This window comes from Mustelus asterias, chromosome 25 (genome assembly GCF_964213995.1).
Source record: "Mustelus asterias chromosome 25, sMusAst1.hap1.1, whole genome shotgun sequence".
Taxonomy (NCBI): Eukaryota; Metazoa; Chordata; class Chondrichthyes; order Carcharhiniformes; family Triakidae; genus Mustelus; species Mustelus asterias.
The window spans coordinates 18970619-18993250 of NC_135825.1; the positions used below are offsets into that span (position 1 = coordinate 18970619).

A 22632-nucleotide genomic window follows, 5' to 3' on the forward strand; every position below is an offset into this window, starting at 1 on the left:
TATCCAGAATCTCCTGACATATCCTTTCCTCCACTTCCCGTGGGCCGTTGGGTGGTCTGTAGTACACCCCCAGCATAGTGACTGCACCCTTCCTGTTTCTGAGTTCCACCCACAGCGACTCAGTACATGACGCCTCTAAGTTGTCTACCCTCTGCACCGCGGTAATATGCTCCTTAACTAATATCGCTACTCCCCCACCTTTTTTAGCCCCTCCTCTGTCTCGCCTAAAACACTTATACCCCGGAATATTCAGCTGTCAGTCCTGTCCTTCTTTTAACCAAGTTTCCGTCACCGCTACCACATCCAAATTCCGCATAAGCATTAAGCAATTCACCAAGACTCCTTCAACAGCACCTTCCAAATCTATGACCTTTACCAATTAGCAGGAAAAGGACAACAGATGCATGGAGGTGCGAGTCTGCCTCCAACCCACAAACCAACCTGACTGGGAAGTATATCACCGCTCCTTCACCATCACTCATAAAATCCTGGAAATCCTTCCCAAGCAACACTATGGATGTACCTACACCATATGGACTGCAGTGGTTTAAGGTAGTTGCTTACCACCACGTTCTAAAGAGCAACTCAGGGTGGGCAACAAATGCCGGCCTTGTAAACGACTCTTGAAATGCATAAAAACATTGAAAATAAACTTGGTGCCAGAGCAGTTGGAGGGATACTAAGGTTTGAATTAGTGACAAGGGCCACACTGGCAACTTGGGCAGGGTAGATAGTGGAAAATATAAACAGACAGTGAGGATTCAGCACGGGATGAGTTGTTGCCACCAATAGGGCATCTTTATCATGTTATGTCAAGACGTATCAGCACTGAATTGATTATTCTTAGAATTGTGACTAAATACTTTTATTTCTACAGAAATCTTGATTTTGTCAATTTGGTTTCATATGGTTTCCATGGGGCTTGGGATCGGTTCACTGGACACATCAGTCCTTTATATCGTGGCACTGCTGATAAGGGTGCTTATGCAAATTCTAATATGGTATGTATACAATCTCTCAACATTCACAACTTACCTAAGAGTGAGGTGGGACATTGCTCTCATCTTAATACATGTGTTCAGAACTACCCTACAACTTTTTCTTAGATAACTCCAAGTTTTCAGCTCCATGTCTCTGCTCAGAAGGTCACTGTATAAGCTCGGTGTTAAGAAGAACCTTTGGCTATCATCCTTGTTGCCTTATTCTAGCATCAATAATGTATTCTCACTACTCCAGACTAAACTTGCCCCAGCCATTTTTGTCTTGCTTTAATTCAAAGAGATTTTCACATCCCAGATATTTTGTTCCAGTCTGGGAAGTCAAAGGTTTTCCAGACCTTCCTTATATTTTTGACACTGAAGATTAGCCTTGTTGCTCTTGCATGCGCCCATTCCAGCCCTTCAATTACTTCCTTAATATTCCACAACCAGAATTGGCTGCAGTACTGAAGGTATGATCTGACCAGATCATTGTACAGTTGGATCACTGCTTCAATCGATTCTTTTGTCTAAGTAGTTTGGCGTTCTCATGGCATTAATTGCAGAATACCACAGATTTCTGAAATTAGAACAGAAAAGGCAGGGAACACTCAGCAGATCATGCAGCATATCTGTAGAGAGAAACAGAGTTAATGTTTCAAGTCAAGGAACATTCATCAGTACTGGGAAAAGTTAAGAGTTCAGTTCCCTTGACCTGAAAGATTAACTCTATTTCTCGCTCCACAGATGTTACCAGACGTATAGAACAAGCGCGTTTACCTGGGAAGTATCCTCGCCAGGTTTCAGCCAGGCTGCCTGTTTGTGTAAGTCACGATGTGGAGATGCCGGTGTTGGACTGGGGTAAACACAGTAAGAAGTTTAACAACACCAGGTTAAAGTCCAACAGGTTTATTTGGTGGCAAATGCCACTAGCTTTCGGAGCGCTGCCCCTTCGTCAGGGGGAGTGGAGAAATGTTCACAAACAGGGCATACAGAGACACAAACTCAATTTACAGAATAATGATTGGAATGCAGTCTTTACAGATAATCAAGTCTTAAAGGTACAAACAATGTGAATGGAGGGAGCATTAAGCACAGGTTAAAGAGATGTGTATTGTCTCTAGACAAGACAGCCAGTGAGATTCAGCAAGTCCAGACAAGCTGTGGGGGTTACAGATAGTGTGACATGAACCCAAGATCCCGGTTTAGGCCGTCCTCATGTGTGCGGAACTTGGCTATCAGTTTCTGCTCAGCGACTCTGCGCTGTCGTGTGTCGTGAAGGCCGCCTTCGAGAATGCTTACGCGAAGATCAGAGGCCGAATGCCCGTGACCGCTGAAGTGAAATGCTCCCCAACAGGAAGAGAACAGTCTTGCCTGGTGATTATCGAGCGGTGTTCATTCATCCGTTGTCATAGCATCTGCATGGTTTCCCCAATGTACCATGCCTCGGGGCATCCTTTCCTGCAGCGTATCAGGTAGACAACGTTAGCCGAGTTGCAAGAGTATGTACCGTGTACCTGGTGGATGGTGTTCTCACGTGAGATGATGGCATCTGTGTCGATGATCCGGCACGTCTTGCAGAGGTTGCTGTGGCAGGGTTGTGTGGTGTCGTGGTCACTGTTCTCCTGAAGGCTGGGTAGTTTGCTGCGGACAATGGTCTGTTTGAGGTTGTGCGGTTGTTTGAAGGCAAGAAGTGGGGGTATGGGGATGGCCTTGGCGAGATGTTCATCTTCACCAATGACATGTTGAAGGCTTCAGAGGAGATGCCGTAGCTTCTCCGCTCCGGGGAAGTACTGGACGACAAAGGGTACTCTGTCCGCCGTGCCCCGTGTTTGTCTTCTGAGGAGGTCAGTACGGTTTTTCGCTGTGGCGCATCAGAACTGATCGACAGCCCATAAAATTGGATAGATTGTCCTCCTGGCCTGCCCACCTCCAAAAATTGGGAGAACAGAATTGAATCATTGAGGTTAAGACCAATGGTAACACCAAGTTGCAGCTGGCACAATGGTAATACTTTTCCACCTGAAAGAAGTCCAGGGCAAAACTCTTACCAGGCTCTGAGAGGTGGGGGTTTGGGTAAAGTTGTGGGGAGCATTGGGTCAATTCCCTGATGAACCATCTTTTACAAGCAGCAGGACCAGATGTGGAGAGACTGCCTGCTCCAAGGCAGTGAGCAGCCAATGACGGTACTATTATTAAAGGCCGAATTAAGGGTCATTTCACAATACCACTGACATTTTGTCGAAAACAAGGCAACACCCCGTCACATGGAGGAAGTCTCCAGCTAAACAGACCACATTTCATCAGGAGGAGTTCACCATCCAACACACATTCCTTTAACAAAACACATCTGCTGTAGGCCTGAAATGTCCTGCATTCCACATACCTACCACCTAACCCAATGATTGAGGCTCTGACCAGGCTGGTAGCATCAGGACCCTGCCTGCCACCTTTAACGATGTTAATATACATCATTTAATGTACATTAAATTGATGTTGAAATAGACTGAGCTCAAGGAAGATTAGAACATTTCTGAAATACTGTTATTGCAATGGCTTTATTGAATACTTTAATTTTAGAGAAATTGTCTGGTGAGTTGTAGCTTAAGTTTGAGTCCAATATTAGATCTTCACTCGTGTATATTGCAACATTTTATAGATATCAGGATCAGGATATTATCGGACATTAACCATTTACCCAGCTATTCAGCAACTAAAGACACGCTCTGGTTTATAGGGGGATATGTGGGAGCGATTTACACTGAACAAAAGTATCATATAAAGCTTACTACCCCAAAAACCAGTTCATTGTTTCGTTGCAGAATTTTGCTGCCAAATATTGGATTCGCCATGGCTTGCCAGCAAACAAAATGATAATTGGATTTCCAACATTTGGACGGACCTTCAAGCTCAAGACTCCTAATGAAAGTGTTGGTGCTGAAACTAATGGTCCAGGACCACCTGGCAATTTCACCAAGGAGGCCGGTTTCCTATCTTATTATGAGGTGACAAAATATGAATATGTTTATTTCTAATCCATTGATTATTTCTAATACATTATGCAGCATGATATTTCCCAGTCAATTATTTTTCCCCTGCCACATAATCATTTCCTTCAGACTTTGCTGGAGGAGGGTCTCTGATGGTGAACATTTGAGGGTTGGATTTTTTTTCCCACCCAATTAATTGCACCTTATCAGTATGCTGAAAGCAAGAGTTGATAAAGCTGCAAAGGGATCAACAACCAGATTCTTGGATAACAATAGGGCCACCCAGTCCATCCCCTTAACCAATGAAATTTAAGGATCAAGAAACGGACAGATCCAATGATGTAGGGTGAATTAGAGACAAATTAGATACAGAAGGAAAGGGTTGGATTGAAACACAGAAAAGGGAGAAAAGAAAAGAAAGCAAAACATGATGTTTTAAATTTCAAGGACTCCCAGGAACAATCTACAATGTGTGCAGAGGAGAGATTGTGGTTTGAACTGTTCCATTTCCGCCTCAAGTGGCATTGCAGGAACATAAATCTCATAATCGAAAGTGTGGTGAGATACCAGCCATAACTTTGTGATGGCTTGAGTTCACATTTACACGGTGCGCAAACAGCAATTTGCTGAAATTCATGGGAATATAGAAAGTGAAATCTTCTCACGAGATTAATGGCGGATAGATACAAATGGTGATTAATGGTGGATTGATACAAATCCTCCAGCAATTTGTGACAATTCAAAACTCAAGGCTTATTCCTTCCTTGCCCTAAATCGCTGAATTTATTTTAAATACAAAAATAATGCTGTGCACCTTTAATGAGCTGTTACTAATTTCTACCCATTAAAAGGTAGTATTTTTCTTAAATATTCCGTGGGGCGGCACGGTGGCACAGTAATAAGCACTGCTGCCTCACAGCACCAGGGACCTGGGTTTGATTCCCAGCTTGGATCAGTGTGTGTGTGGAGTTTGCACATTCTCCTAGTGTCTGCGTGGATTTCCTCCGGGTGCTCCAGTTTCCTCCCACAGTCCAAAGATGTGCGTGTTAGGTGAATTGGCCATGCTAAATTGCCCCTTAGTGTCAGGGGGATTAGCTAGGGCAAATGCATGGGGTTATGGGGATACGGCCTGGGTGGGATTGTAGTCGGTGCAGACTCAATGGGCCGAATGGCCTCCTTCTGCGTTGTAGGGATTCTATGATTTACATGTAAAATTGGACAGAAAAAAGTGTTCAGTTATGAAAAAAATTGTTACTCCATCATATTTTCAAGATGTTCCAGAGAAGCAAGTCTGTCAGGATTGTATTGAGTAGATTAAGATTCTGTTCGCTGGAATTCAGAAGAATGAGGGGAGATCTCAGAAACCTATATAACTCTAACAGGACTAGACAGGGTAGATGCAGGAAGGATGTTCCTGATGGAGGGGGGTGTCTAGAACCAGGGGTCACAGTCTGAGGATACAGGGTAGTCCATTTGGGACAGAAATGGGGAAAAATTTCTTCATCCAGAGAGCGGTGAATCTGTGGATTTTGCTACCACAGAAATTAGTTCAGGCCAAAACATTGAATGTTTTCAAGAAGCAGTTAGATATAGCGCATGAGGCAAAGGGGATCAACAGATATGGGAGGAAGGTGGGTTCAGGCTGTTGAGTTGGATGGTCAGCCATGATCATGATGAATGGCAGAGCAGGCTCAAAGGGCCTCCTCCTGCTCCTATTTTCTATGGAATATTTCAAATGTTTCATTTCAAATACTCTGTAATACAACTCTTTATGCACATCAATTTCAAACATTTTAAATACTCTGTAATACAGCTTTTTTGTGCACATCGAGACCCCAAGGAATTAAATGAGTAATTGAAGGAATGACAGAAAAAGTCTCTGCTTCCTGAGATGGCGACATTTAATCTTTACAGCTTTCTGAGAAGGTAGGCAGCGAATAGTTTAACGCCCATTCAGAAAACAGCACATATCACAATGCAGCACTACATCACAACTGGACTGAGATGTCAGTCTATACGATAAGCGTGAGAGTGTTATACATCTTTAGCTGTAGCTGGGAAATCATACAAATAGATAGAGGTAGACAGATAGATACAAAGATTAATAAAGGTGTCTAATTTTTCTCATGGAACTTATAGTAAAAAATATCTAATCCTTCCCATTGACAGGTCTGTGACTTTTTGAAAGATGCTAAATCCAGATACATTAAGGACCAGATGGTCTCATACGCGGTTAAGAAAGATGTATGGCTTGGATACGATAACATGAAAAGCTACGAGACCAAAGTATGCTTTGCGTATTGTGAACTGTATTGTTATAGTTGAGACAACCTTTAGAAAATATTGTTAAAATTGTGCACATTGCTATATTAAGCAATATATTGGGGGATATTTGAACTACTTGTTGATATGGGTCAAATAGATACACACCATGGCATCTTAGAAGCCAAATATTAATTTATGTGTATCAAATTTCTGATTAACACATTTTGGAGTTATGAATTAGGATTCATTCATCAGTAAGGCATTCATTTCAAATGAGTAGGCCCAAGAATTCAAACAAGGCAAACAAACAAATAAGGAATATAAATACGAGTAGGACAGAATTGGTTGCTCTTTCACGATCCAGTTGCGAAGACTGAATTCCATATGGCCCATAGTCTGTAGTTTCAAAATAACAATAATTTGCTTTGTTCCCCAACCTCAGGACGTCTCAAAACAGTTTACACCCAATGAAACAGAGATCATCAATTTAACCCTGAGGAGGTCTAGTGGCTCAGTGGGTAGTGTGCTTATCTCTGAGTCAATGGCACTAGCTTCCAGTTCCACCCCAGGACTTGACGGCCAAAGGACACATGTTCATAATGTGGCCAAAGATGTTGAGTGACGACAGGCTAGCAACCTGTCCCACAAAATCCCAAGTTGTAGGAATGGACAAGGGTATGTGCTCTGTCTGCCTCATGAGCCTGAAGGTATCGGTAGAGATGATGATGGATTTATCATTTAAGAATAGGTTCAAAAGGTGATTCAAGGGAAATAATGAGCACACTGATTCAGCCAAATGCTCAGTTGATAGCAAACACCAACAGGTTGAGTTAATCAATCCATTCCAAATTGTACATTCTATCTAAAGAATGATAAAAAAAGCAGCATTAATAACTACTTACAGGAAAAAAACTTAAATCATGATGTTTGGAGATGTTTTGCAAAGGGAATGGTTCATAATTGGCTTCTCATGCCCCATCATCCTCCAAACTCTACTTAATCCATATGCTGAAATTGTAAATGCTGCAGTATGACTTGAGCAACATTACCCATGTGGTGATGACGTCTGATGCCTGAAAGTTGGTCAGCATCATGAGACATGTCCATGATAATTGCTAGTCATCCAGAGTTCACCTCCATCAAGGATGATACAAAAAGCTTGGATCGCTAAAGACCAGGACAGCCTCAATAAAAAACAATGAAAGTTAACCGAATACATTGAGATATGTAAATACTACCTAAGCAAGAGTTAAAATAATTCCATTGCTGCTTTATTATAGGTCCGGTGGCTACAAAGGAATAAATATGGTGGTGCCTTTGTGTGGACGATAGATCTCGATGATTTCCACGATCATTGCAAACAGGGAGTACTTCCTCTAACAACCTCATTGAATAAACTTCTTAAAATAAATCCAGGTAATATATTTACCACTATCATTGTTAAACAAGATGTGGAGATGATGCATTGGACTAGTGTGGGCACAGTAAGAAGTCTCACAACACCAGGTTACCTAGTCATAGCGAGGATGTAGAGAAAGATCAATTTAGTGCGAGGTAGGTCCATTCAAAAGTCTATGACTAGAAGGATCATGATGAATCACCAAGTTTAAATATTTTGTAAGTTATAAGAGATCAATCATTTTTCTGTATCAAAGGTCTCTGGCTTAATTCAAGATGATGTGGAGATGCCGGCGTTGGACTGGGGTGAACACAGTAAGAAGTCTCACAACACCAGGTTAAAGTCCAACAGGTTTATTTGGTAGCAAATACCATAAGCTTTCGGAGCGCTGCTCCTTCGTCAGATGGAGTGGAAATGTGCCCTCAAACAGTGCACAGAGACGCAAAATCAAGTTACAGAATACTGATTAGAATGCGAATCCCTACAGCCAGCCAGGTCTTAAAGGTACAGACAATGTGGGTGGAGAGAGCATTAAACACAGGTTAAAGAGATGTGCATTGTCTCCAGACAAGACAGCCAGTGAGATTCTGCAAATCCAGGAGGCAAGCTGTGGGGGTTACTGATAATGTGACACAAATCCAACATCCCGGTTTAGGCCGTCCTCATGTGTGCGGAACTTGGCTATCAGTTTCTGCTCAGCAACTCTGCGCTGTTGTGTGTCGTGAAGGCCGCCTTGGAGAACGCTTACCTGAAGATCCAAGGCTGAATGCCCGTGACTGGACTTGCAGAATCTCACTAGCTGTTCTGTCTGGAGACAATACACATCTCTTTAACCTGTGTTTAATGCTCCCTCCACCCACATTGTCTGTACCTTTAAGACCTGGCTGGCTGTAGGGATTTGCATTCTAATCAGTATTCTGTAACTTAATTTTGTGTCTCTGTGCACTGTTTGAGAGCACATTTCCACTCCATCTGACGAAGGAGCAGCGCTCCGAAAGCTTATGGTATTTGCTACCAAATAAACCTGTTGGACTTTAACCTGGTGTTGTGAGACTTCTTACTGTATTCAAGATGGGCAGAAAGAAAAACCTACATCTATTATGTAGAATACTTCTTTTGTCGTATTATTGTCCTTTTTCTGTGTCCACACTTTAAAAGGACTTGAAGAAATGCAAATATATTTGCAGGAAATTTCTCATCCTATCTGAAAATGGAACTGCACCTATGGCAATAACAATTGGGCTGAGTTATCGCAAATTGCAGCTGCAGTCCTTGTAGTCAAAGAAAAGAGAAAAGTACAGCACAGGAACAGGCCCTTCGGCCCTCCAAGCCCGTGCCAAATTCAAGCAAGACTTCAATCAGTTGTTGCTGCAAAACATACAAACATTTATTGATGATGTTCGAGGAAACCAAGACGCTGTATAGGAAGCGACCAATTTAGAATTAATCAGCATTACTGTCGCTCTCTTCTAGCCAGTGCTTGGCCACATTCCTCCAACTAACTAGCTGACATAGAAAAACATTTATTTAATGGAGATTTGGAAGAGACTAAAGGCACCTTGACAAGAAGGGACAGGGAATGCAGATCTGAAGCCAAGGTTTTCTACTCCTGTTCATGGCGGGCGTGTTTGGTGGCTCGACTGGAAAATATCACGGAAAGGCCTTAGCTATGTCTCCCAGTGGCATAAATGCAGGTTGCAATTTTTCTCTCCCCACCCCCCCCGCCCATGTCGTGTTGCAATTCTCTCCCTCCAACGTCTGGAACATTATAATACTTTTCCATATCATCAGCTTGCCCATTAGCCAGAATTATAACTCCATTTCAAATTTTAATCACATGCCAGTGTGATGTCCGAACAGTGCAATATAACACTGGTTTCAAAAGGTGGGCACCTGGTGGGCAGAACACAGAGGAGGATTTGGAGGCAAGTGCACTTAAGCTAGTGGAGCAGCTCTGCATTTTTGGGGTGAGGGGGTGGGCTAGCAAGTCTGCACAGCAGCTTCTTCTTGGTTGTCTTGTGGTGCCAGGGTGCAGGCGTCAGTGTGGTGAAAGGTGGAGGGATGGAGGGCGGAGAGCCAGCACAGGCTGATGCTTCTATACAATTACACTGGAGGGGTTGCCTATGGAGGTGAGATGAAGATAAGGGCAATGCAAATGGAAAAGCATGTTAAAAAATGCCCTTCCAGCTTCGAATGTTTAGCTTGAGCTCAATTGACATGCTTGGAGTCAGGCTAATCAGCCAATTGTGCTCATTCAAACAGTACTAATGTGTGCTCCCTTTGGGTAACCACATAAACTAATTGAGGGATAAATTAAAATGCAGTTCCTTAAAGGGCTATTGAATCAAAGTAAATGGAATCTCAAATGAAACAAGCATTAAAATGTGATTGAAGGTGTTGATAAAACACCCCAATCCCTCAGAGCTCACCGGGCATGGAAGGCCTTGACAGTACCGGAAGGCACCATGTTTTCCCTTTCCAGGGACACCTGACAGTGAACATAGCTGCGGAAGAGAGGCAGACAGTTCAGATGGATGACCCTCCTAACCATTCACTGCCTGGACCAATTAACTAGTTTGACTAGGCCCAGGAGCAGGGCCAAGAGGGGGTCATCCTCCCTCCTCATTGAGTGCCCAAAGATTAGCAGACCAGCACTTATGTGTGAGTGCCAATGATTACTGCTCTACATTTAACTCTTGATGCACAGACTTCCCAATCCAATGAGTGCTATGGCTTTGCAGCACCATTGGGCAACTGGGCAAGCCAGAATAACTCCTTGTCAAACTGCCCAAGGATGGTGTTTCTAATCCTTTGCTCCAAGCTGAAGTGTCAATTGACAAGTACCCTCCATGGTGCAAGCAGAACACAGGACTTGAGAGTGCAGGTTAGGACAATGTCTGTACCTGAGATGAGAGTTCAGGACACAGTCAACTGATCGAAGCTGTCACCACTTGGTTGTGCAGTATGATGTGGGGTTTTGCTCAACAACCATGCACATTAAAGGCGGGGAATCCATGTTGTGGACAGGACCTGCATCAATCGGCCTCGAGGGGCAGCTGTGCACAATAAATGACAGACTGACCCTTAGCATAGACATGCTAACCACCATGAGCTAACCACCAAGTCTGCAGAGACACCGTTAGGAAGTTAGAATAAAAGTCAAATACTGCGGATGCTGGAAATTTGAAATAAAAACAGAAAATGCTGTATAAACTCAATGGGTCTGGCAGCATCTGTGGAGAGAAGCAGTTAATATTTCGGATCTAAATAATCCTTTGACAGGAGTATGGAGTGGCCATCTTGCTGTCTCCTGAAACGGGATCCCTCTTTTTAACTCCACTGGGCTTATTTTAGGTTTGGTTCTCCGTCACCCAAACCCCACCAATGCCCGAGTGATTCTCTCTCTCGCCGATGGAACAACGGCCACCTTGCGTCTACTTCACTAGAGTAGCGCTCCCAAGAGAGAGAAAAGGAAACTGCTGCCTATCTACTACCTGGCAGCCTTTCCTGAGTGGGCGGTTTCGAAGCGCCCAGGGTACCCTCAGTTCTAGACTCCGGAATTATGGTAAGGAATATTTCATATTGTGACTTAGTCAGAGATCATTGGTGAGAAATTGAAACGATCAAAACAGACTCCAATGGAAGTCAAAGATATATATATATATATTAAAACATCAAGGTCAATCACCAAACACCAGGAAAACAACACACAATGCCTTATGCTCTATAAGACTATAGCTATGGAAGGAATACTAAAACGGACACCACCGGAATGCTTACTTTACACAAGTTTACCATGTCTTAAACTATGAAAGGTGCATGCAAAAGCCCCCCCTTTCCCCAAAGCCTCATCCACTATGATGATCTCGGGAACCTCGCGAATTACCAGGGGATGCTCACAATCCTAGTTTAAATTGCTCAGTGGGCTTCGGGCTGCGTGCTGGAGACGAACGAGAGGCAGGAAACAGGAGAAGAGTGCTGCTATGCTGGTCCGAAGAGAAAAAGGGGAGATGGCCAGCCTGACCATCCTTTTATATTGTAAAACTTGAATTTATTTCCTGCCAACTCCGCCCCCTTCCAACTGGCAGTTCCACAGACAAAGGCTTGCTAGTGTTATCTGCAGCTGCGATCTTACAGTCCATAGAGACCAGATGATCCCATCCCAGGTGATAGGTCTCTTGCTGTCCTTTATTGTTCCATCGGAGATCGTTTAATTGTTTTCCCATTATGGAAATGGGCTTCTCCTCGCTCTGGGACAAGGCCATTATCACCTGTATTGAGTCCAGACCAGGTGCATTGTCTTGCTGCCGGCCTAGTCTGGTGATGTCGTGAGTTCCTTTTTGTGCTGCTGATAACCTAATCAGCAGTCCGTCTGGTTTCTGGCTGCTTGCAATTTTTGGACTGGGCCCCTTCACACACACACACACAGGCTGGCTGAGCTCCCTGGGAAATTTTTGGTCAAGTCCTGCAGCCAAATGTGGCCACTTTCACAGTTCTTTAGGGTTCAAGTCCTTTTCCCAGCTCATAAAAAGGCCTGAGTTGCCCGAAAAACTTACACTCACTTATTGCTTATAGGAAGGAGAGAAAACAAAGAAGAATGCAATAGCAATGCTGGTCTCACTGAAGGCAGGATCTGAGCCACAAACAGGAAGGGGTGGTAGGGTCTCCTCCGCATGCAGAGGATGAACCTCAGAGAACCGTCACTCATAGGTGCCTCACTAGACTGAGGGGTTACAGACAGCACTCGTCATTCCTGCAGATGTCTGAGAACCTGTGTGGCTGAAGACTGCGCATGTGTGTCTAGGGAACAGCTCACTCAGGACGGCACAGTGATTAGCACTGCTGCCTCACAGGGAGGGCAGAACTCAGAAAAACTACAATCACCAAGTGGTATTGAGCAAATTGTTGGAGCTGCAGGCTGACAGGTCCTTGGGTGCTGATGGACTTCCATCCAAGGACATTAAAAGATGTGGCTAGCGAGATAGTTGATGTGCTGGTTTAAATTTTCCAAAATAACCTAGATTCAGGGTCACTTCCATTAGATTGGAAAGTAGCTAAGGTAACTCCATTATTCAAAAATGGAGAGTGACAAAAAGCAGTAAACTACAGGCCAGTTAGCTTAACATCTGGCATAGGTAAATTGTTAGAAGCTATTATTGAAGACAATATAGTGGGCAATTAGAAAAATTCAAGGTAATCAAGCAGAATCAACATGGTTTTGAGAGAGAGTAAAATCATGCTTAACCAATTTATTGGAGTTCTTTGAAGGAGTCACATGCTGGCGATAAAGGGGAACCAGTGGATCTAGGCATTTGGTAGATTTCCACATCAACAGTTATTGTGGAAAATAAAAGCTTATTCTATAGGGGATAACATATTGGCATGGATAGACGATTGACTAGCCAACAGGAAATATTAGGCATAAATAGGTCAATTTCTGGTTTGCAAGATGTAGCAGGTGAAATGCCTTGTAATCTGGGTCCTCAACATTTTACAATTTATATAAATTATTTGAGTGAAGGGAGCAAAGGTATGGTTGCTAAATTTGCTGACACAAAGATAGGTAGTAATGTAAGTTACAGAGTCTGCAAAGGGAGTGGGGCAAAGATCTAGCAAATGGAGTATAATGTAGAAAAAGGTGAAATTGTCCATTTTGGCAGAAAGAATTTAAAAATTGTACAATCTAAATAGTGAGATATTGCAAAACTCGAGATGCAGATGGATCTGTGTGTCTTAGTGCATGAATCACATAAGGTTATTATGCAGATACAACAAGTAATTAGGAAAGCTAATAGAATGTTGTTTATTGCAAGGGGAATTGAATACAAAAATAGGAAGGTTATTCTTCAGTCGTACAGGGCATTCATGAGAACATATTGAGAGTATGTGTACTGTATTGGCAACCTTATTTTAGGATGTAAATTCATTAGAATCAGTTCAGAGAACGTTTACTGGTGGGTTGTCTTATCAGGAAAGGTTGCGCTTGTATCCACTGGAATTTAGAAGGGTAAGAGGCAACTTAATTGAAATCTTTAAAATCCTGAGGGGTTTTGACAGGCTGGCTGTGGAAAGGTAATTTCCTCTTATGTGAGAATCTAGAATATACAGATCACTGTTTAAAAATAAAGGTTCGCCCATTTAAGTCAGATGTGGAAAATTATTTTCTCAGGAGGATCGTGAGTCTTTGGAATTCTTCCTCAAAAGGCAGTGGAAGCAAAAACTTTGAATATTATTAAGGCAGAGGTTGATAGATTCTTCATAAGGGGATGAATGTCAATTGGGAGTAGGTGGGGATGTAGAGTTGAGATTAAAATCAGATGGGCCAGGATTTTATTGCATGGCAAAACAGGTTCACGGAGCCGAGTTATCTACTCCTGCTCCTAATTCATATTTGAATTTTCAAATTAATCTCAGTAAATGCAAATATTCCAATTTTCTCTTCCAGGCTGTAAAATGTCAACCTCGGATTCATCTTCCAGTGAAAGTACTAAGAGCAAACCTTTTGGCAGCACAGAAATACGTATCAATGGGCCATGGTGCCTCAATAAATCATCTGGAATTTACATGGACCCTCATGATCCAACGAGATTCTATCGCTGTGACCAACTAACCACCCACGAGCGTTGTGCTGACGGACTGATCTTTGATTCAAGCTGCATGTGTTGCAATTGGCCTAAAAAAGTCGCAACTACTGCTAAGTATGGTACATCAGTAAATAATACACATCATCCTCCGCCACCCATCCCCAAAAATATTACATACCATACCACACCACCCACTCCCTTGATATAAATAGCCAGGAATAGTACGATACGACGAGCGAAATGCCTTCCAGCTAATCCAGTCATCAACACCAAACCTTCGGCTGCCGGTTTGGAGCCAATTCTTCATTCAGTATTGCAAATTCTTGCCCTTACACAATCCTATCTTGAAGTAATGTGCTGTTAGATACTTTAAAAGTTTTCATCCAGGTACAAAATGTCTACCAGAACTCTTGTCCATAACCACAGCAATGTATTTTTTTTTAATGGATGGGTACAGCATGACTACTTTTTTGGGAACCATGTTGTGAATTTCAATTGGCTCTCTCTTCAGCAGTCACTTAGGGCACCTTTGCAATCCTTTCTGGCATTCTTCCAATATCAGGCAGATGGTCCTGTGGTTCCCTGGCACAGATTTGCCATGGAGGAATTGCTCTTTCTCCCAGCCTCCTTCATGGCCACTCGTAAGCTAACACTATGAAATTCGGTAAGGCTGATCAGGCCTTTCAGAGAGATTGTCCCGAAATACTGTGCTTTTTCTGATACATGTATATACCGCATTCCGGTTTAAGCACTGGTTGCAAGTTCAATAAGGTGCAGATCTAAAATACTTTTAACACTGAATATACATTACTTTCTAATTTTCTTTCTTCTGCCTCTTTCGTGCTATGAAGTTGTTAACCATGCTGAAAACAATATCAAGGACATTAAAGTATCTATTAGTTACAGCTAGAGCATGAATCTCAAAATGTTATCTTCAGGTTGTTTCTTCAAGATGCCAGCATAACTGTCATAAATTATAATGTTTTTAGTATTTGAGCATTCACTATTAGTTTGATTTTAGTAAGCAGTTGCAAGAAGCTCTCTGAACTTTGGCTTCTGTCATAAGCTGAACACTCTGGATTTGTCCAGTGCTTGCCTCTGGAGAGCCTTGGAAATTAAGACAAATCCAAAGTTGCATTTGACTCGAAATGAATAATCCTATTGTTATTTGTCAAATCTCAAATATTTCTCCAAAACAAATAAAATCTACAGTATTGCAAATTTGAGAATTTTTGATTAGTAGTTTAAACAAATATTAGACTGGATCTTCCAAATCGCTGCTAATGGCAATTCTCAAAACAATCTTTCTGTTGCAGTTAATTTGTTCTTTTTGTGTGCATCTCTTTTATACCCATTTCCACCCTACCTGCTTTCATAATTCCATGTATTTTCCAGTTTTCTCTTCCTCCCCCTTTTCGGATGGGAGCTGGTGGATACTGCAATGGGACTGACAGTAAGTACAACATAGGTGATGGTTGCAATGCACAAGCCAGTGGAAGCATCATAGAATCTCTACAGTGCACAAGGAAGCCATTTGGCCCATCAAGTCTGCACCGACAACAATCCCACCCAGGCCCTATACACTTAACCCCATCTATTTACCCTGCTAGTCCACCTAACATTCAGGGACAATTTAGCTTGGCCAATCCACCTAACCCACACATCTTTGGACAGAGAAGGAAACTGGAGTACCCTGAGGAAACCCACACAGACATGGGGAGAACGTGCAAACTCCAGACAGTGACCCAAGCTGGGAATTGAACCCGGGTCCCTGGCGCTGTGAGGCAGCAGTACAAACCAGTGTTGGCATCCAGCCAACAATGTGGTACAGATGGCTTTTGAAGTTAATGTCACAGAGACAAGATCCATTTTCTGGTGGTGAGAACCAACAGCAAGAAATCCAGCCAGAAAGAGAAACGATCAGAGGGGCAATGCAGAGAGGGATGAAATGGGTGGAGTGAGGGGTTCTCAGAAGTGGACATGCAGGCCTGAGGCACTCTCAATATTGGGCCTTTGTGGTGATGGTGAAGATGCAACTACTTAGTGTGATCCCAGACAGCTAGCTGGTGCAGAGAATTTCAATTTGTGGTTAAACATGGCTGGTAAAGGAACACCTGACACATTCAGGTATGTGTTTTTATTAAAAATGGACGTACTGTTTTGATGGCAGCCATTCAAGTTAGGGTGCAGGTACAAATAGCAAGTCACCACTGCTGGCACCTTTGCATTTTTAAATTCAATAAGCTCTGCACTAAAAATTCAGTATAATAAGTTAATGTAACAAGAGAAAGGTAGTAACAAATTTCCACTGTCGAATGAGACAGGCTTCAGGAGAATGACTGCTGATTCTTTAAAATTAATAGAGCACATGAAGTTGGTCTAAATTTTAAGGGACATCACAGCTAACTATAAAAATTGAAAGGAAGGCGATGGCCTAGTAGTATTATCAATAGACTGTTCATCCAGAAACTCAGCTGATGTTCTGGGGACCCAGGTTCGAATCCTACCACTGCAGCAGGCAGAATTTGAATTCAATAAATAATATCTGGAATTAAAAGTCTACAGACGACCATGAAACCATTGTCGATTGTCAGAAAAATCAATATGGTTCACTAATGTCCTCTAAAATCTGCCGTCCTTACCCAGTCTGACCTACATGTGACTCCAGAGCCCAGTAATGTGGTTGACTCTCAACTGTCCTCTGAAATGGCCCAGCAAAGCCACACAGTTTAAGGGCTACTAGGGATGGGCAATAAATGCTGGCCAGCCAGTGACTCCCATGACCCAAGAATAAATAAGTTATGACAACAAGTGGCTGGTTAATTTAATGATCTGGCATTTAAAAGGCTACTTGAACACAGCTATTCTTTTGGCAGCTATTGCTAGTACCCCCTCCCCACCACCATTGTTGACCATTCAGCAAACTACTTTGAATCCTTCACTATTGGTGAACACTGTAGTTTTCTGCCCTAGTTTTAATTTCAGCATGGTAGCAGCCTCCCACCAATCTCCAAACTTCAGTTGTCAAATTTCTGGCAAGTCAGCAATCCAAAATTCAGTTGATTGACAGAAATGGCTCATAAACATTTTACAGGAGCATTAAAATTGATTCATCGCTCAACAACTGACACCCGGCTTAACAGTGACCCACGTAAGCTGAAAATCCAGCAGGGCTCCAAAATTTGGTAAAAATGATGAAGTGGAAAGAAAGATAGTTATCAAATATTTCCATTATAAAAATATTGGATATCATGAGGTTAAGTTTTGAAAGCATGATCTTGCAAAATGTATGCTCTCCATGTGTCTGCGTGGGTTTCTTCCGTGTGTTCTGGTGTCCTGCCACAGTCCAAAAATGTGTGGATTAGGTGGATTGGCCATGCTAAATAGTGTCAGGGGGATTCACAGGGAAAATATGTGGGGTTACAAGGTGAGATTTGTGTCAGCACTAGCTCGATGGGCCGAATGGCCTTCTTCTGCGCTGTAACTTAAGTGTTCATAAAATAACATGGCTGCAGACAGTGTCACTCTCCTCAAAGGGGTTTGTATTCAATAAAGATGAATACTAAATAGCCAAGATCTAGATCATTTTATTTACATAAATGAGAAAGCAAAAAAGCTTGAGCTTTAATCACTGAAAATACACCAGCATTCAGGAGGATAAACTAATTCAACAATGCTCATTATATATTTTGCTTTCTAGTGGCTTTGGAAATCCCTCAAGTTAGGTCTGGTTAAAATTACTGATGAAATCAAATCAAAAATTCATTCTATTACATTTGAAATACAGATCATAGCTTATGCATTAAAAAACATAGCAGAATTTAAATAGTCTCAAATGTTGAAACATAAAATCATGTATAATGTTGCTTTCCATAGAGTTGTCGCCATTTGTACAATGTGAAATTTATAGAAAAACCCCAGTTTCATTCAAAATATGTAGGGGCTGATTCACAATAGAACACCTCAATCATTATGTTGCAAGAATACAAGGGATTTTTCTGTTAAAAGACGCTCAGTCTTCATCACATGAATGTTACATCCACAACTTTGTTTTACACTATAATAGGCAGTTTGTGCTTTGGATGGTACAGGTCTGATACTAATACAATCAATGAAACTGGAATAGGTTTGGTGTGACAAGTTGACTCATCAGTCTTGACCCAAAGGGATGCATGTAAATCTGCTTGCGTTCAGTTTCTTTTTAGCAGACATTACTGCTTTTAGAAACTGTTATCTTTCATTTGGTATATGGTCTTCATTGCTTAGCATCAAGAGAGAGACTGAAGGGTGACATTAGATACACAAGTGTGGGCATAAAATGTGAGCAAGAGTAATCATCTTAGTTAACGATAACCTCTCACCTCACTTTATCCTTCAGATGACCAAAAACCATTTTTCTTCAGATCCTGCGGCTTTGCTTTAAAAACTATTCCATCCTAATTCTAAGGTAGACATAATCAGGTGAACAGGACATTTCTATACTGTCATTACTTCATGCACACAAGCATATGCAATGAAAACCATATACCCAAATGAAAGATAGCAGTTTCTAAAAGCAGTAACGTCTGCTAAAAAGAAACTGAACGCAAGCAGATTTACATGCATCCCTTTGGGTCAAGGCTGATGAGTCAACTTGTCACACCAAACCCATTCCAGTTTCATTGATTGTATTAGGATTAGACCTGTACCATCCAAGCCACAAGCTCTGCCTATTATAGTGTAAAACAAAGTTGTAGACGTAACATTCATGTCATGAAGACTGAGCATCTTTTAACAGAAAAATCCCTTGTATGCTTGCAACAGAACAAAATATTGGGTTGTATGACACAGCAGGGTAGTGAGATTGGGTTCGTTTTTTTTCCAACAGAGACTTCTCACAAATGCTATGTACCAAATAAGCCTTATATCAGCTAAAAACGTTAATTGTTCGATTTGAGCGCACGAGTAACTGTGGTAGTCAAATCAAACTCTTCATGCAGTTTGCAGAGTATAGCTTGATCAAGATTTCTTGAGCTTTAATACATGTATAATTCACTTCTATTTTATGATGGTCTATAATATTGATGATGAGCAAACTACTTGAAAGTATACATGTATCAATCATTCCAGGAATCCTTCAAATGTAGCATCATATGTAGAATGATACAGGATCTATTCTATCCAATTTAATGTATGGCTACTCAGAAATATAAACATATGTTGTACACCAAGACATCCTGAGGCCCATGATTTTATCCTCATCCTTGTTTGACAGAGGGCAATAAGATGGAATGAAATAAATCATGAAAATGCTTTGCAAGTAACTATGACAGAATACATAGAAACTTGCATTCCTACAAAATCAATGCCCTAGTCAATGATAAACTTTATATGACCCTCAGTCAACATGTGCATATCCACATGAATATTCAACTGTCATTCATGATCAAGTTATAAAACTGCTCAGTAATTTTAAGAGCCATGATCTGAAATTATACAATGCTTCTCAAAAGAGCTAACAGAAACAAGTGAAGGATTCAGTGGGATACTGTATTCTTAACGTCGCATGTGGACAAGAGTAGAAGATATATCTTGGAACGTGTACATGGAAGTAAATCAACAACTTCTCATATTACAGCACTATTAAAAAAACGTACTGAGTCCTACATCACATCACTATATTGCATATTATTCATGCACTCTTAGAGCATATGCTTGCTGCATATCTGGAGTTTAAGTGTTGGATTTACAACATTGTGAACTGAAAAGTTTTTCTGTCCTGGATTTTTTCCAATCTGTTGAGTAAGGAAGAGTAGCACAACGCATTTGAACACATAAGCAAACAAAAAACAATCCAATATGATTTTATAAAAGAAAAAAAACTATATTACATTATAACATGTTCTCGCTTTCCAATTCCAAAAACTAAGTGTTCAGGAACAAAATAATCAAAGCAAATAAATTAACAGCTACAGAAGGGCACTGAAACAGGCTTTCACCAAGTAAATTCAGTACATACTACACCCAGCTTGCTATTTCTGAAAACAAATAACATTTCTATATATTTTTTTTTTAAAAACACCCTTAATACATGAATGTAATGATTTCAAATTATTTCCCAGATTACTACCGAGAAAATAAAGGTAGAATACTAGGTGGGACCAATTTATGTTGTAAATGAACCTGTGTACTTACCTGATGTCATTCTAAGTTACTTTTATAATCCACATGTTGCATTTTGTTTATACGCCTGCTACTCTTTAAAGTATTGATGAAAGAAACAGCAAAGTGCAGCAGTCAGGGCACAAGCATTAGTTTTTAATTTAATAAAATTAAATTACAGTTGACAAATGATTAAGATTTTGATCTTAACGTGAAAAGCCCTCAATCATTTCTTAGGCATAAGACTTTCAAATGGCAAATTAAGTTCTGAAATCAACTGATCTCTTATTTAATAAAATACTGGACTGTCTCATGAATCAATGTGTATCTCTAATAATTCTTACGTATATCAAGTACACAAATGTGTACAAATAAGGGTGGTTTCTTGGCTGGACAATGCTCTTAAAAACTTAGCTCTCCTAATTAAGGAGTCTGAAATTATTACACAAGGGAAATTTTTCTGAGGTCAAATAGGCCAACATAATCTTAAAACAATTTAGAAGAAGCATTGCCACAATAAATGCCTGCTTCTACAAACTGGGGACCAAATTTTATTTGAGTTCATTATCTGGGGTTTTGCATTCAGTGGCATTTATTATTGAAGATGCAATATTTACATTAATTTAAAAATTCACTGCTTACATTTGTGACACAGGTCAATCTTGATGAGAAATAAAAGAGCGTTGGTTAATGCAGTCTGCTCAAGAGTGTATAATCATATAAAAAGTCCACAAAAGTTTGTAGTTATGTACCCAGAAGCAGATTTTAAAAATGTGGTTCTGCAAATTAATCAGTCATTTTCCAAAACTACTACTTTCCCACTTTTAAAAAACACATCTCTGATTAACGCCATTTCATTCTCAGCTTCCCTCCCCCTTCCCCAACATAAAACAAAGCTTTCAAAAACAGTTCCAGTGTGCCAGGACCAGAAAGCAGTCTCGTCTATGAAATTTGTGATTGCAGATCTAGATTTATCACATCCATAATGCCTTTTGCATGATGCTGTAAAAATCGGAACGCAGGTACTGGATAGAGGAGATCAGATGGAGGCAACAGCATCTCTAAGTACTAAAGTGCTGTTTGTTTGGCAGGAACAGCATCTCATAACTCCAAATTTTCTTTTTGTAATCAGTCTATTCCAGGAGATCCTGTCAAAAGAAAGTGCAAGTTTCAATGTAAAACGTTGATACCAAGGAGTTGAATTTTACTGATGTGACAGATAATCCCATGCAGAGGGAGGGGTTTAAAAAAAAATCACATTTTCAAAATACGAAGTTGATCTCAAGCAGCAAAAGCAAGGAAGAATGCATCATTGTGACTTCATTTGTATAAGAAATCACCCTTACAAAATTAAATTGGCATTTCACAAAACGTGCAGGTTAGGTCGATTGGCCATGCTGAAATGCCACTTGTAAAAACATGCGGTTACGGGAATAAAGCATGGGTGGGATTGCTGTCAGTGCAGACCCGATGGGCCGAATGGCCTCCTTCTGCACTGTGGGGATTCTATGATTCGATATCATCTTACATCTACAAACAAACTTGATTATTTAATGAGAAAATATTTGTAAAGTGAAGAAATTATTTCATAGTCAGATGACAAGCATTTGTAAATTGCACGTTGCTGCAGATGCACCAGCAATTTCACATTATGCAATGTTTGAAAACCAGAAATTAAAAATCATCCCAGACACTAACTGTACAAAGCCACTGATAAAACTAAAGCGAACTTTATGCAAACTCTGTACGTTTGAAAGTCGATTTCCACACTCCTAATTTTGAAGGTAACAGACAGAATATTGTAAATCTGATTCCTCAAAAGAAGCCAAAGTTAGTTTTTACGTGGAAGAAAGCTTCTGCAAATTTGCCTCAAGTTGAAACACCACCCAAAAAAATGAGTGGGTTGTGTGCAATTTGTATACATAGCTGAAGTTTACAATATTGAAAATTGGTAAATATTAGTGGATCCTCCATACCATATACATCAGGTTGCTAGCCCTCACTACTACAGGCTATACTCCTAGTTTAGTTTATTTATTAGTGTCACAAGTAGACTTAAACCAAAGCATTTACTGTGAAAATCCCCTCGTACTTGCTGATCCAATAACAGCCAGTCCTCTACTGCCTGCAATTGAAAATTCTTACCCTTGTGGCATCTTTGATTTCTCTCCGTGGTTCTCTTTAGCTTACTTAAAAATATATTCCTGTGATAAAGGAGGAATGTAAGAAAAGGGATAACCAGCCGTGGATAACTAAGAAAATAAAGGAGAGTATTA

At 41.0% G+C, this 22632-nt stretch overlaps 2 protein-coding genes across 2 annotated transcripts in view; one reads left to right on the top strand and one right to left on the bottom strand.

Annotated features, from left to right (window-relative positions):
- LOC144511733 (chitotriosidase-1-like) overlaps window positions 1-14423 on the top strand; it is a 38570-nt gene extending 24147 nt beyond the window's left edge. Inside the window, exons 7-11 of the mRNA XM_078241957.1 lie at window positions 878-1001; window positions 3800-3982; window positions 6137-6253; window positions 7513-7648; window positions 14077-14423. Coding sequence (XP_078098083.1) covers window positions 878-1001; window positions 3800-3982; window positions 6137-6253; window positions 7513-7648; window positions 14077-14423 — 907 coding nt within the window. The remainder of the gene's footprint in view (window positions 1-877; window positions 1002-3799; window positions 3983-6136; window positions 6254-7512; window positions 7649-14076) is intronic.
- Window positions 14424-19724: 5301 nt separating this feature from the next.
- The window catches only part of LOC144511836 (sortilin-like), a 76178-nt gene continuing 73270 nt past the window's right edge, over window positions 19725-22632 (bottom strand). The window contains exon 20 of the mRNA XM_078242202.1: window positions 19725-21504. Within this exon, the coding sequence (XP_078098328.1) occupies window positions 21490-21504 (15 nt within the window). The 3' untranslated portion in view covers window positions 19725-21489. The remainder of the gene's footprint in view (window positions 21505-22632) is intronic.